The sequence below is a fragment of the Urocitellus parryii genome, chromosome 10 (assembly GCF_045843805.1).
Source record: "Urocitellus parryii isolate mUroPar1 chromosome 10, mUroPar1.hap1, whole genome shotgun sequence".
NCBI classification, from domain to species: Eukaryota; Metazoa; Chordata; class Mammalia; order Rodentia; family Sciuridae; genus Urocitellus; species Urocitellus parryii.
In genome coordinates this window covers 112,698,101-112,712,043 of record NC_135540.1, presented here as the reverse complement: position 1 = coordinate 112,712,043, position 13,943 = coordinate 112,698,101, and the positions used below count along the sequence as shown (strand labels likewise).

Below are 13,943 nucleotides of genomic sequence, written 5' to 3'. Positions count from 1 at the left end.
TTACAGAATATAATGAACAGTGTAGATTATCACCATGTGCCTTTGTCAGTTGTTAATATTTTGCTATATGGGTTGAGTATCCCATCCCAAATATTTCAGATTTCAGAAATATTTCATATTTCAGAGTTGTTTTTTGTTTGTTTGTTTTTAAGATCATTTGCATAGACTTGGATCAAACATCCCTAATGTGAAAACCTGAATTGCCTTTTTGTCATCACTCAAAATTTCAGAGCATTTTGGATTTTTGGACTGAGGGGCTCAACCTGTACTGTTAGCTTAAGATCTTAAAAACAGTATAAAGCATTACAAAAACAGCTCAAGCCAGTTTCTCTTCCTAAATCGCATTCTCCTTCCTTTATTCCTAGAATTAGTTATTATGATGAATTTGGTACCTACCATTTCTATTCATATTTTTATATTTGTCATCATGTTTTAGCATTATATAAAGCAACATTTTGGATGTTTAAAAATTTACAGAAATGATTTCATATTGTATGTATCTCTCTAAAATTTGCTTAACAGCATGTTGTTATATAATATGCTATATGAATATGTTGCAATTTATGTGTCCTATCTGCAGTCGATAGGCATTATATTCTTTTCAATGTTAAATTATTAAAAAAAAATTCCATGATGGCATTCTCATACATGCTTCTTACTTTATATATGCGTAAATTTCTTTAGGGTAGTATACAGATAGCTAGGTTTAAAATAGGTGAGAGCCACTGAGCATACATTCTTGTCTTCAACTTCCAAAGGTATTGCCAAATTTTTCTCCAAAGTATGTTGATTCGATTCCCACCATCAGCATACCAATGTTTCTGTTGCTTCACATTCTTACTAGATTATATTGACAGAATTATCTTTCTTCAGTTTGTTATAGTACATTCTAGGAGGGAGGCTATCAGGGATTGAACTCAGGGCCACTTGACCACTGAGCCACATCCCAGCCCTATTTTTTATATTTTATTTATTTTTTCTTTTTTTATTAGTTGCTCAAGACAATATAATGATCTTGACATATCATACATTTGATTCAAATAGGGTATTAATTCTCATTTTTCCACGTGTACAAATTGCAGGATCACATTGTTTATACATCCATGTTTAAACGTACACAATCCTAGTGTCAGTTGTATTCTGCTGCCCTCCCTCCTTCCCTCCCCTCCTCTCCCATCACTATTCTCTACCCATTCTACTGTGACACTTATCTCTCTCTCTTTTTTTTCTTCCCTTCCCCCTCACAGCATCATATATGCATTTTGTGAACCCATGAGGGTCTCCTTCAGTCTTCCGTGCAATTCCCCTTCTCCCTCTCTTTCCCTCCCACCTATTTTTTGTATTTTAGAGACATGGTCTCACTGAGTTGCTTGTCCCTTCACTTTTTCTAAGTCTGGCTTTAACTCACCATCCTCCTGCCTCAGCCTCCTGAGCTGCTAGGATTACAAGAGTGTGCCGCTGCACCCAGCTATTATAGTACTCTTTTCCTTTGTGCTTTCTATCTTGTATGATGAAGCCTTCATTATCCCATTTTCACAAAAATACTCTCTTCTAAAAGTTTTATGGACTTCCATCCTTAGGTCTTTAGTTGTTTATTTAAAGAACTGAGGTAGAAATTGTCTTAACCTGATTTGTGAATACTGTTTTATATTTTATAGTGCTTTTGTATTTTTATAGCTCTTTAGTATTTTATAGAGCTACCTCTGTGTAGCATTGTACTCAATCTTCTTGAACTGAGTTTCTTGGGAAATAGGTGATCCATTGCCTGTATCCTAAAGTTTTTTAAACTTTTTATTAAACTTATCAGTGTTTGTCATAAATTTCTAAAAGGAATTATCAGTGTACCACTGTGATTTTTTTTTAAATTTTATTTTGTTTTTCTGCTTTTATTTTCTTTACAGGAAATTCAAGAAGTGAAAACTCCTGAAGAGCTAGAGACCTTTATGCTTAAACATGGAGAAAATATTATTGATACATTAGGAGCTGAAGTAGATAGACTTGAGAAGGAACTGAAAGTAAGATATATACATTCATTATAAAAGTATCGTATTGAGGGTGCTGGGGATGTGGCTCAAGTGGTAGCGCGCTCGCCTAGCATGCATGAAGCACTGGGTTCGATTCTCAGTACCACATAGAAACAAAATAAAGATATTGTGTTCACCTATAACTAAAAAATAAATATTAAAAAAATATTGTATTGAGGGCTGAAGGTTGTGGTTCAGAGGTAGAGTGCTCGCCTAGCATGCATGAGACACTGGGTTTGACCCTCAGCACCACATAAAGTAAAATCAAGACATTGTGTCTACCTACAACTAAAAAATAAATATTAAAAAATATTATATTGATAATGGCAACTATTTTTTGAGTATTTACTCTGGGCTAGATATATCACATGCACACTCTTTTTTGTTCATGTTTTTTTTAACTTAATTTTTTTTAGTCATACATAACAGCAGAATATATTTTGACATAATAATACATACATGGAATGTACATACATCAATCATATTGTCTATTCTATTCTCCTGCCCTTCCTATGCTCCCTACTGCTCCCCTCCTCTCCCATCCTTTCTCTCTATCCAATCTAATGTGACACACTTTTTTTTTCTTTTTCTCATTACAACATCATATATGTATTCTGTATAACAATGAGGTTCTCCTTCCATCTTCTGTGCAACTCCCCTTCTCCCTCTTTTTTCCTCCCGCCTCTCTTCCCTATTTACTGGTAGTCTTCTACTCATGCTCTTCCTCCCTATCCCATTTTGAGTCACCCCCCTTATATCAGAGAAGACATTTGGCATTTGTTTTCTAGGGACTGGCTAACTTCACTTAGCATAATCTGCTCTAATGCCATCCATTTACCTGCAAATGCCATGATCTTGTACATGCACACTCTTAAACTCCCAGAAACTCCATAATGGTTAGCTATTTATAGGCAAAATGATTAGGTTAGACAAGTTGGATAACTGACCTGAGAAAGTAGGGGAATTACTATTTGAACCTGTTATTCAGTTCCAAAAACTGTATTTCTAACCATTGTTCTGTTTGCTTAGTTTCTAAAATAGCAAAAAGGTTTTTGTTTCTTTTTCTTTCTTTCTTTTTTTTTTTTTTTTTTTGTGCTGGGGATCAAACCCAGGGCCTTATACATGCAAGGCAAGCACTCTACCAAGTTTTTTGTTTCTTTTTAAATAAGCATTTTGAAAGTTCCTAAAGAAAGATAAAAGGGAAACTTTTGAATGTGATCAAAAGTTAAAACAAATAAAATATGACCTTAAAAATACACATTTAGGCGGGACTAGGGATATAACTCAATTGATAGGGTGCTTGCCTCACATGCCCAAGACCCTGGGTTCAATCCCCAGCACCACCAAAAAACAAAACAAAACAAAAATTTACACATATAGGGGTTGAGGTTGTGGCTCCTTGGTAGAGCATGTGTGCCTAGCATGTGTGAGGCACTGGGTTCGACGAGCCTCAGCACTTCATAAAAAAATAAAATAAAGGTATTGTTTCCATCTACAATTAAAAAATATTTTTAAAAATATACAGACATCTTGATTTTAGTCCACCTGATTTATTTGATGTTTATTTGTATTAATTTGGAGATTTTAGTTGTGTTGCTGAACTATCTTATCAGGTTGCCTTTAAAAATGTCTCTGTTCTTAAATTGGCATTTATTGACATTTGAGTTCTATTTGTTCACAGTGCATAAACACTTGTAAATGACCTTTAATATATAATATAGTTGGTGAAGGCAGTGCATTTTCTTCAGTTGGTGTTGACCATTCTTTAGTTTTGTTAAAAAACTGAAGGAAAAAAAAAACTACTCTGCTTTACTATCTTTGTGAATTTAGATATCTGATTACATTAATAGTAAAGAAGACTTTGTTAATATTGTTGGCATTATAGTTCACAAAGTTACCTGACATAATTTTTGGAGTTTTTAAATGAGCATTTCTCAAATATTTTGGTCTTAGGACTCTTTTTATTCTTAAAAATTATTGAGAACCCAATATCTTTTATTTGTTTGAGTTATAGTTACTGATATTTTCAAATCACACATAAAACTGAGAAATTTAATAATATTTATACATTCCTCTCTACATAAGCATGTTATTATATATAATATTTTAATGAAAAATAATTTTTCCAAAATGGGAAGAAAAATAGTTAAAGGAGTGATATTATTTTACATTTTTTTTAAAAACTCCCTTATACCTACCGGTAGAAGATAGAGTTCCATATCTGCCTCTGCATTTAATGTGTAGTGATTTGATTATTTTGGTTGAAGAACATGAAGAAAAGGGAAGAATATTCTTACAGTCTCTTTTTTTTTTTTTTTAATTTTTTTTTTTATTGTTGGTCATTCAAAACATTACAAAGTTCTAAATACATCATATTTCACAGTTTGATTCAAGTGGGTTATGAACTCCCAATTTTACCCCGTATACAAATTGCTGTATCACATCAGTTACCCTTCCATTGATTGACAAATTGCCTTTCTAGTGTCTGATGCATTCTGCTGTCTGTCCTATTCTCTACTATCCCCCCTCCCCTCCCCTCCCCTCCCCTTTTCTCTCTCTACCCCTTCTACTGTAAATCATTTCTTCGATTTGTATTATCTTGTCTTACCCCTCCTTTCCTCTTATATGTCATTTTGTATAACCCTGAGGATCGCCTTCCATTTCCATGCAGTTTCCCTTCTCACTCCCTTTCCCTCCCACCTCTCATCCCTGTTTAATGTAAATCTTCTTCTCAAACTTTCGTCCCTACCCTGTCCTTGTTTACTCCCCTTATATCAAAGGGGTCATTTGGTATTTATTTTTTAAAGATTGACTAGCTTCACTTAGCATAATCTGCTCTAATACCATCCATTTCCCTCCAAATTCTATGATTTTGTCATTTCTTACTGCAGAGTAATACTCCATTGTGTATAAATGCCACATTTTTTTTATCCATTCATCTATTGAAGGGCATCTAGGCTGATTCCACAATCTTGCTATCGTGAATTGTGCTGCTATGAACATCGATGTAGCAGTGTCCCTGTAGCATGCTCTTATTAGGTCTTTAGGGAATAGACCGAGAAGGGGAATAACTGGGTCAAATGGTGGTTCCATTCCCAGCTTTCCAAGAAATCTCCATACTGCTTTCCAAATTGGCTGCACCAATTTGCAGTCCCACCAGCAATGAACAAGAGTGCCCTTTTCCCCGCATCCTCTCCAGCACTTATTGTTGTTTGACTTTCTAATGGCTGCCAATCTTACTGGGGTGAGATGGTATCTTAGGGTAGTTTTGATTTGCATTTCTCTGACTGCTAGAGATGGTGAGCATTTTTTCATGTACTTATTGATTGATTGTATGTCCTCCTCTGAGAAGTGTCTGTTCAGGTCCTTGGCCCATTTATTGATTGGGTTATTTGTTATCTTATTGTCTAATTTTTTGAGTTCTTTGTATATTCTGGTTATTAGGGCTCTATCTGAAGTGTGTGGAGTAAAGATTTGTTCCCAGGATGTAGGCTCCCTGTTTATCTCTCTTATTGTTTCTTTTGCTGAGAAAAAACTTTTTAGTTTGAGTAAGTCCCATTTGTTGATTCTAGTTGTTAACTTTTGCACTATGGGTGTCCTATTGAGGAATTTGGAGCCCGATCCCACAGTATGTAGATCATACCCTACTTTTTCTTCTATCAGATGCCGTGTCTCTGGTTTAATATCAAGCTCCTTGATCCATTTTGAGTTAACTTTTGTGCATGGCGAGAGATAGGGATTCAGCTTCATTTTGATGCAAATGGATTTCCAGTTTTCCCAGCACCATTTGTTGAAGATGCTATCCTTCCTCCATTGCATGCTTTTAGACCCTTTATCAAATATAAGATAGTTGTAGTTTTGTGGGTTGGTTACTGTGTCCTCTATTCTGTACCATTGGTCCACCCGCCTGTTTTGGTACCAGTACCATGCTGTTTTAGTTACTATTGCTCTGTAGTATAGTTTGAAGTCTGGTATCGCTATACCGCCTGATTCACACTTCCTGCTTAGCATTGTTTTTGCCATTCTGGGTCTTTTATTATTCCATATGAATTTCATGATTCTTTTATCTATTTCTACAAGAAATGCTGCTGGGATTTTGATTGGCATTGCATTAAACTTATAGAGAACTTTTGGTAATATCGCCATCTTGATGATGTTGGTTCTGCCTATCCATGAGCAGGGTATATTTTTCCATCTTCTAAGGTCTTCTTCTATATCTTTCTTTAGGGTTCTGTAATTTTCCTTGTATAAATCTTTCACCTCTTTTGTTAGGTTGATTCCCAAGTATTTTATTTTTTGGGGGGATATTGTGAATGGAGTAGTTGTCCTCATTTCTGTTTCAGAGGATTTGTCGCTGATATACAGGAATGCCTTTGATTTATGCGTGTTGATCTTATATCCTGCCACTTTGCTGAATTCATTTATTAGTTCTAATAGCTTCTTTGTAGACCCTTTTGGGTCTGCTAGGTATAGAATCATATCATCTGCAAATAGTGATAATTTAAGTTCTTCTTTTCCTATTTTTATGCCTTTAATTTCTTTTGTCTGTCTAATTGCTCTGGCCAGTGTTTCGAGGATTATGTTGAACAGAAGTGGTGAGAGAGGGCATCCCTGTCTTGTACCAGATCTTAGAGGGAATGCCTTCAATTTTTCTCCATTCAGAATGATGCTGGCCTGTGGCTTATCATAGATTGCTTTTACAATGTTGAGGTATGATCCTGTTATCCCTAATTTTTCTAGCGTTTTGAACATAAAGGGATGCTGTACTTTGTCGAATGCTTTTTCTGTATCTATTGAGATGATCATATGGTTCTTATTTTTAAGTCTATTGATGTGGTGAATAACATTTATTGATTTCCGTATATTAAACCAGCCTTGCATCCCAGGGATGAATCCTACTTGATCATGATGTATAATTTTTTTGATATGTATTTGAATCCGATTCGCCAGAATTTTATTGAGGATTTTTGCATCAAGGTTCATTAGAGGGGGCTGGGGATGTGGCTCAAGCGGTAGCGCGCTCGCCTGGCATGCGTGCGGCCCGGGTTCGATCCTCAGCACCACATACCAACAAAGATGTTGTGTCCGCCGAGAACTAAAAAATAAAATATTAAAAAATTCTCTCTCTCTCTCTCTCTCTCTCTCTCTCCTCTCTCACTCTCTCTTTAAAAAAAAAAAAAAAAAAGGTTCATTAGAGATATTGGTCTGTAGTTTTCCTTCTTTGAAGTGTCTTTGTCTGGTTTCGGAATCAGGGTGATGTTGGCCTCGTAGAATGAATTTGGAAGTTCTCCCTCTTTTTCTATTTCCTGAAATAGCTTGAAAAGTATTGGTGTTAGTTCCTCTTTAAAGGTTTTGTAAAACTCTGCTGTATACCCATCCGGTCCTGGGCTTTTCTTAGTTGGTAGTCTTTTGATGGTTTCTTCTATTTCCTCTATTGTTATTGGTCTGTTTAGGTTGTCTATATCCTCCTGGCTCAATCTGGGCAGATCATAGGACTCAAGGAATTTATCTATGCCTTCACTATCTTCTATTTTATTGGAGTATAAGGATTCAAAGTAATTTCTGATTATCTTCTGTATTTCTGAAGTGTCTGTTGTGATATTGCCTTTTTCATCCCGTATGCTAGTAATTTGGGTTCTCTCTCTTCTTCTCTTCGTTAGCATGGCTAAGGGTCTGTCAATTTTATTTATTTTTTCAAAGAACCAGCTTTTAGTTTTGTCAATTTTTTCAATTGTTTCTTTTGTTTCAATTTCATTAATTTCAGCTCTGATTTTAATTATTTCTTGCCTTCTAATTCTTTTGCTGTTGTTTTGCTCTTCTTTTTCTAGGATTTTGAGATGAAGTATGAGATCATTTATTTGTTGGTTTTTTCTTTTTTTGAGGAATGAACTCCAAGCAATGAATTTTCCTCTTAGAACTGCTTTCAATGTGTCCCATAGATTCCGATATGTTGTGTCTGTGTTTTCATTTAACTCTAGGAATTTTTTAATTTCCTCCTTGATGTCTTCTAAAACCCATTGATCACTCAGCAACCTATTGTTCATTCTCCAGGTGATGCTTGATTTTTCCTTTCTTCTTTTATCATTGATTTTCAGTTTCATTCCATTATGATCAGATAAGATGCATGGTATTATCTCTACCCCTTTGTATTGTCTAAGAGTTGCCCTGTGACATAGTATATGGTCTATTTTTGAGAAGGTTCCATGTGCTGCTGAGAAAAAAGTGTAGCTACTTGATGTTGGGTGGTATAGTCTATATATGTCAATTAAGTCTAGGTTGTTAATTGTGTTATTGAGTTCTATAGTTTCCTTATTTAACTTTTGTTTGGAAGATCTGTCCAGTGGTGAGAGAGGTGTGTTGAAGTCTCCCATGATTATTGTATGGTGGTCTATTAGACTCTTGAACTTGAGAAGAGTTTGCTTGATGAACACAGCTGCACCATTATTTGGGGCATATATATTTATGATTGTTATGTCTTGTTGGTGTATGGTTCCCTTGAGCAGTATGAAGTGACCTTCTATATCCCTTTTGATTAGCTTTGGCTTGAAATCTATTTTATTAGATATGAGTATGGACACTCCTGCTTGTTTCCGCGGTCCATATGAGTGATATGATTTTTCCCAACCTTTCACCTTCAGTCTATGTATATCTTTTCCTATCAAATGCATCTCCTGTAGACAGCATATTGTTGGGTCTTGTTTTTTGATCCATTCTACTAGCCTGTGTCTCTTAATTGGTGAGTTTAAGCCATTAACATTTAGGGTTATTATTGAGATATGGTTTGTTCTTCTATCCATATTTGTTTATTGATGTTACTAAACCTGATTTGTTATCCTCTTTGACTACTTTCCCCCCTTTACTGTCCTACCTCCCATTGTTGGTTTTCAATGTTATTTTCCATTTCCTCTTCCTGTAATATTTTGCCAAGGATTTTTTGAAGAGATGGTTTTCTAGCTGCGAATTCTTTTAACTTTTGTTTATCGTGGAAGGTTTTAATTTCATCTTCTAACCTGAAGCTTAATTTCGCCGGATACAAGATTCTTGGTTGGAGCCCATTGTCTTTCAGTGTTTGAAATATGTTATTCCAGGATCTTCTAGCTTTCAGAGTCTGTGTTGAGAGATCAGCTGTTATCCTGATTGGTTTACCCCTAAATGTAATCTGCTTTCTTTCTCTTGCAGCTTTTAAAATTCTCTCCTTATTCTGTATGTTGGACATCTTCAATATAATGTGTCTAGGTGTGGATCTCTTATGATTTTGCACATTCGGCGTCCTGTAGGTTTCTAGGATTTGGGATTCTGTCTCATTCTTCAATTCTGGGAAGTTTTCTCGTATTATTTCACTGAATAGACTGTTTATTCCTTTGGAATGGAGCTCTGTGCCTTCCTGTATCCCAATGACTCTTAAATTTGGTCTTTTGATATTGTCCCATAATTCTTGGATGTTCTGCTCATGGTTTCTTAGCAGACTTGCTGAGCTGTCTATGTTCTTTTCCAGTTGAAATACTTTGTCTTCATTGTCTGATGTTCTCTCTTCTAAGTGATCTACTCTGCTGGTAGTATTCTCAATTGAGTTTTTAAGTTGGTTTATTGTTTCCTGCATTTCTAGAATTTCTATTTGTTTGTTTTTTATTACCTCTATCTCCCTGTGAAATTGATCTTTTACTTCCTGGATTTGTTTGTCAATGTGATCTTTCATTGTCTGATTTTGCTGTCTCATGTCTTCCTTGAGACTCCAGATCATCTGAAGCATATATATCCTGAACTCTTTATCTGATATTCCATCTGTTGCAACTATTACCTCTTCTAAAGTTGAGTTGACCTGCATTGCTTGTGGTCCTTTCTTTCCTTGTCTTTTCATACTGCTCGCGTTTCTTTCTGCTTGGTGCAACTGTTGTGTTTTTGAAATTTACCCCCTATTTATTTATGTTGCTCTTGTATAGTTGAAAAGTCTCCCTTGCAGGTGCGGGCGGCGGCTGTGCCCCTACTCCAATTGGGGTGACGTGTCTACCACGCTGGCGTCTCTCTGGTCCTGTTCTGGGAGTGGAAGGCGGCTCTGCTCTGTCCCTATTCCAATTGGGGTGTCATGACTACCATGCTGGCAGGTCGCTGGGCCTGTTCCGGGCGTGGGCGGTGGGCTTGGCTGGCGGGATTCCACCTAATGGCAGTCCCTAACCTCCCTGCTTGCTAATTAATGGCTTCACTGAGGCGCCACGCCTTCTGTAGCCGCAGGGCAGGCCGCGCGAATCAGTTGGCCTGGATCTCCCTGGTCCTGCTGCAGTTGGGATCCCTGGCACTCTATCACTTTGATTTTTTCTGCTTGCCCCTCCCCCAGCCTCTTACAGTCTCTTAACACAACTGAAATATTATCTTTTGATGCTATATCCATATCTGGCAGCAAACCTTATCAGTGAACTTCTCACAAGTTACTTGTGCAGTTAGGGGGGCACTGTCTATAAAGACTGCCCTTGCTTCCAAATTCCAATTGTGAGTTTTGAGAGTGCCAGGACTACCCAAAGGTCTGATAATTCACTTGAAGGACTCTGAGAACTCATTGAATGGTGTAATTCTCATAGTTATGGGGTTCGTTGTGGTGGTGGTGATGGTAGTAGTTGTACTAGGGATAGAATCCATGGCCTGTCATATGCTTAGCAAACACTCTATCCCTGATTTACATCCCCATCCCCATTGTCAGGGTTTAATGTAGGGAAAGAATACATATTAAAATTAGGCAAGGGAAGAAGGACATAGGATAGAGAGCCAGGAAAGTTCCAAAAGTTGGAGCTTCAGTTGTCCCTTTCCTGTTGAGTCATGTTTCCTGGCAATGGACTGTAATGGTAGCATGGAGTGTTTCCAACTAGGGAAGCTTGTCTGAGACTTGATGTCTATAGGTTTCATTGGGGACCATGTTTGACTGTTTGAGTGAACCCTTTTGACTCCTACTCTACCAGAAGTAGTAAATAACTGTGGAACCAAAACTACGAAGTGGCCAACACTCTCCAGATAAACAAAGACACTCTTAGGACATTTCATGGGTTTAGAAACCATCTCCCAATGATTGAAAGGAAAAAAAAAAAACAGTTCTTTTTTTAGGTAAGATTAATTCTCTAGTATGCATTGCTATGCTAATATCTGATATCAGTCTGTCTTTGTATTCTGAATATATATTTTACCTGTACATGATTCTATAACATAAATTGGTATACTGACTTATGCAGATCCTTTGAATGGTGTTCATGTTATTTTTTAAAAATCAGTTTATTCAGTTCACAACTCAAGCAATCACAGGAGTACTTTCTTGTGATATTGTACCTCAGTATGATGTAGGGCTTTATACTTCTCAATTTTTTTTTTTTTTTGCTCATTTTGGGCTTAAATCTGTTAATAAATAAGCAGCCCCATACAAGTGAAGTGTATGAGTACCTTTTGAGGTGTTAGGAATGTCTTCTCTGCACTTTCCCCACTCACAGTTTCATATGCACAAAAATATACATGTGTACATACACAGGCAGTCTTTCTGAGATGCTAATGAATAAAATCCCAGGAGTAGTAGACTGCTTTTTTGTTGTTGTTCTAATTAGTTATACATGATAACAGAATGCATTTTGATTCATTGTACACAAATGGAGCACAACTTTTCCTTCATTTTTCTGGTTGTATGTGATATAAGAGTCATACCACATGTGCAGTCATACATGTACTTAGGGTAATGATGTTCAACTCATTCCACCATCGTTCCTGTCCTTTCCCTCCCTCCCCTTTGCCCAATCAAAGTTCCTCCATTCTCTCCACACTCCTTTCCCCCCACATTATGGATCAGCATTCACTTATTAGAGAGAACATTCAGCCTTTGGTTTTTGGGATTGGCTTACATCACATAGCATGATATTCTCCCAGTTCCATCCTGCAAATGCCATAATTTTATTCTCTTTAAATGCTGAGTAATATTCCATTGTGATTATGTGCCACAGTTTCTTAATCCATTCATCTGTTGAAGGGCATCAAGGTTGGTTCCACAGTTTAGCTATTTGTGAATTGAGCTGCTATGAACATTGATGTGGCTGTGTCATTATAGTATGCTGATTTTAAGTCCTTTGGGTATAGATTGAGAAGTGGGATAGCTGGTTCAAATGATAGTTCCATTCCTAGTTTTCTAAGAAATCTCCATACTGCTTTCTATAATGGTTGCACCAATTTGCAGTGCCACCAGCAATGTATCAGTGTACCTTTTTCTCCACATCCTTGCCAACACTTAATGTTGCTTATATTCTTGATAATTGTTACTCTGACTGGAGGGAGATGAAATCTTAGAGTAGTTTTGATTTGCATTTCTGTAATAACTAGAGAAGTTGAACATTTTTTCATATATTTGTTGATTGGTTGTATATCTTCTGAGAAGTGTCTGTTCAGTTCCTTAGCCCATTTATTGATTGAGTTATTTATTTTTTTGGTGTTAAGGTTTTTGAGTTCCTTATACATCCTGGAGATCAGTGCTCTATCTGATGTGCATGTAGTAAATATGTTCTCCCATTCTGTGGTCACTCTCTTCACATTATTTATTGTTTCCTTTGATGAAATATACTTCTCCATTTTATCACAGTATTTTTTTAAAAAATTTTTTAATGTGCTGAGGACTGAACCCAGTGCCTCACACACATGCGAGGCAAGCACTCTACTACTGAGTCACAACCCCAGCCCTGTATCACAGTATTTTTAAAAGTGGACTGTCTAGTGAAGTTTAATAAAATTGACATATTTTACTAGTTTATGAGGGGTATTTTAAAGTGAAAGTGGCTTTTTTTCCCCTTGAGTATGTGGCAGTAAAGGAACACATTAACAACTAATACAGTTCCATTTGCCTTGAACTGTGCAAAGGTGCCAGTGGTTTTACCCACCATTGTTTTTATGCCATCATAGGAAATAGCAGCATCTTAGTTATGTATTATTTACTATGAAAAGTTTTAACTTTAGAGTGCCCCTGCAAAGGTCTCATGACTCCCAATAATGCTTGGACCTTGAGAACCATTGTTCTCTATAAAATGTGAGGTGATGATTATATTGGGCAGGGTAACACAAAAAAGAATAACACTTTGTTCTTCAGTTTTAGTTACCTGGCAAGGAAAATAATGAACTAAATCTTTATTTGTTATACTTTAAAACAATAAATCAAAAGTCATATTTAAGAATAATTACAAATTGTTCATTCTCAGGTGTTATTTACTTTTAATCATAGCAAGATAAAGATTATTGTTTGTTTAGCTAACTTTGTTGTTTAATTAAATTCTATTAAATCTTTACTAGTGTATTTGAATTATATAAGTCTTTCATTCCCCAGTACTGCCAAAAAAAAAAGGAATTATATAAGTCTTTTAAGTCAAAGACCTAAGTTTAACCTGCATGTTCAGGTGGAACCATCTTTGACTAAGATAACAGCATGATTAATCTTAAGTCAGAGGAAAGTTCTTCATAGTTGCAGTCCCAAACCAAAAAAAAGGAGTACATGAATAGAATTTTTTCTACTCGTGAAAATAAACTGATTTTCTTTCAAAAACTAAAATTTTATATATTGGATAGTCCCTCATTTTTAAATATCTATGGTGTCCTTCTAATTTTAGTTTGTAATTACTGTTGAATTACTTAATGTTATTGAATAATTAACAAATTACTAATTAATAGTTACTTTCCTTGTTTTGACTCCATGGAAAAGGGGACAACTGAAGCTCAATGTTTGAACTTTAGTAATACTTCTTTTTAATACTATAATTCTGCATATCCATTAGCCATCTCTTGAGTAATTTCATTGAGTTTTAGAATAGGTGATATTTTTGGCTTAAAATTCTAGAACTTGGGGCTGGGGTTGTGGCTCAGTGGTAGGGCATTTGCCTGGCATCCATGAGGTACTGGGTTTGTTCCTCAGCACCA

At 36.1% G+C, this 13,943-nt stretch overlaps 1 protein-coding gene across 1 annotated transcript in view; it reads left to right on the top strand.

Annotated features, from left to right (window-relative positions):
* Positions 1-13,943, top strand: part of Slc30a9 (solute carrier family 30 member 9) — a 110,845-nt gene that overhangs the window by 83,564 nt on the left and 13,338 nt on the right. The window contains exon 17 of the mRNA XM_026386292.2: positions 1,902-2,015. Coding sequence (XP_026242077.1) covers positions 1,902-2,015 — 114 coding nt within the window. The remainder of the gene's footprint in view (positions 1-1,901; positions 2,016-13,943) is intronic.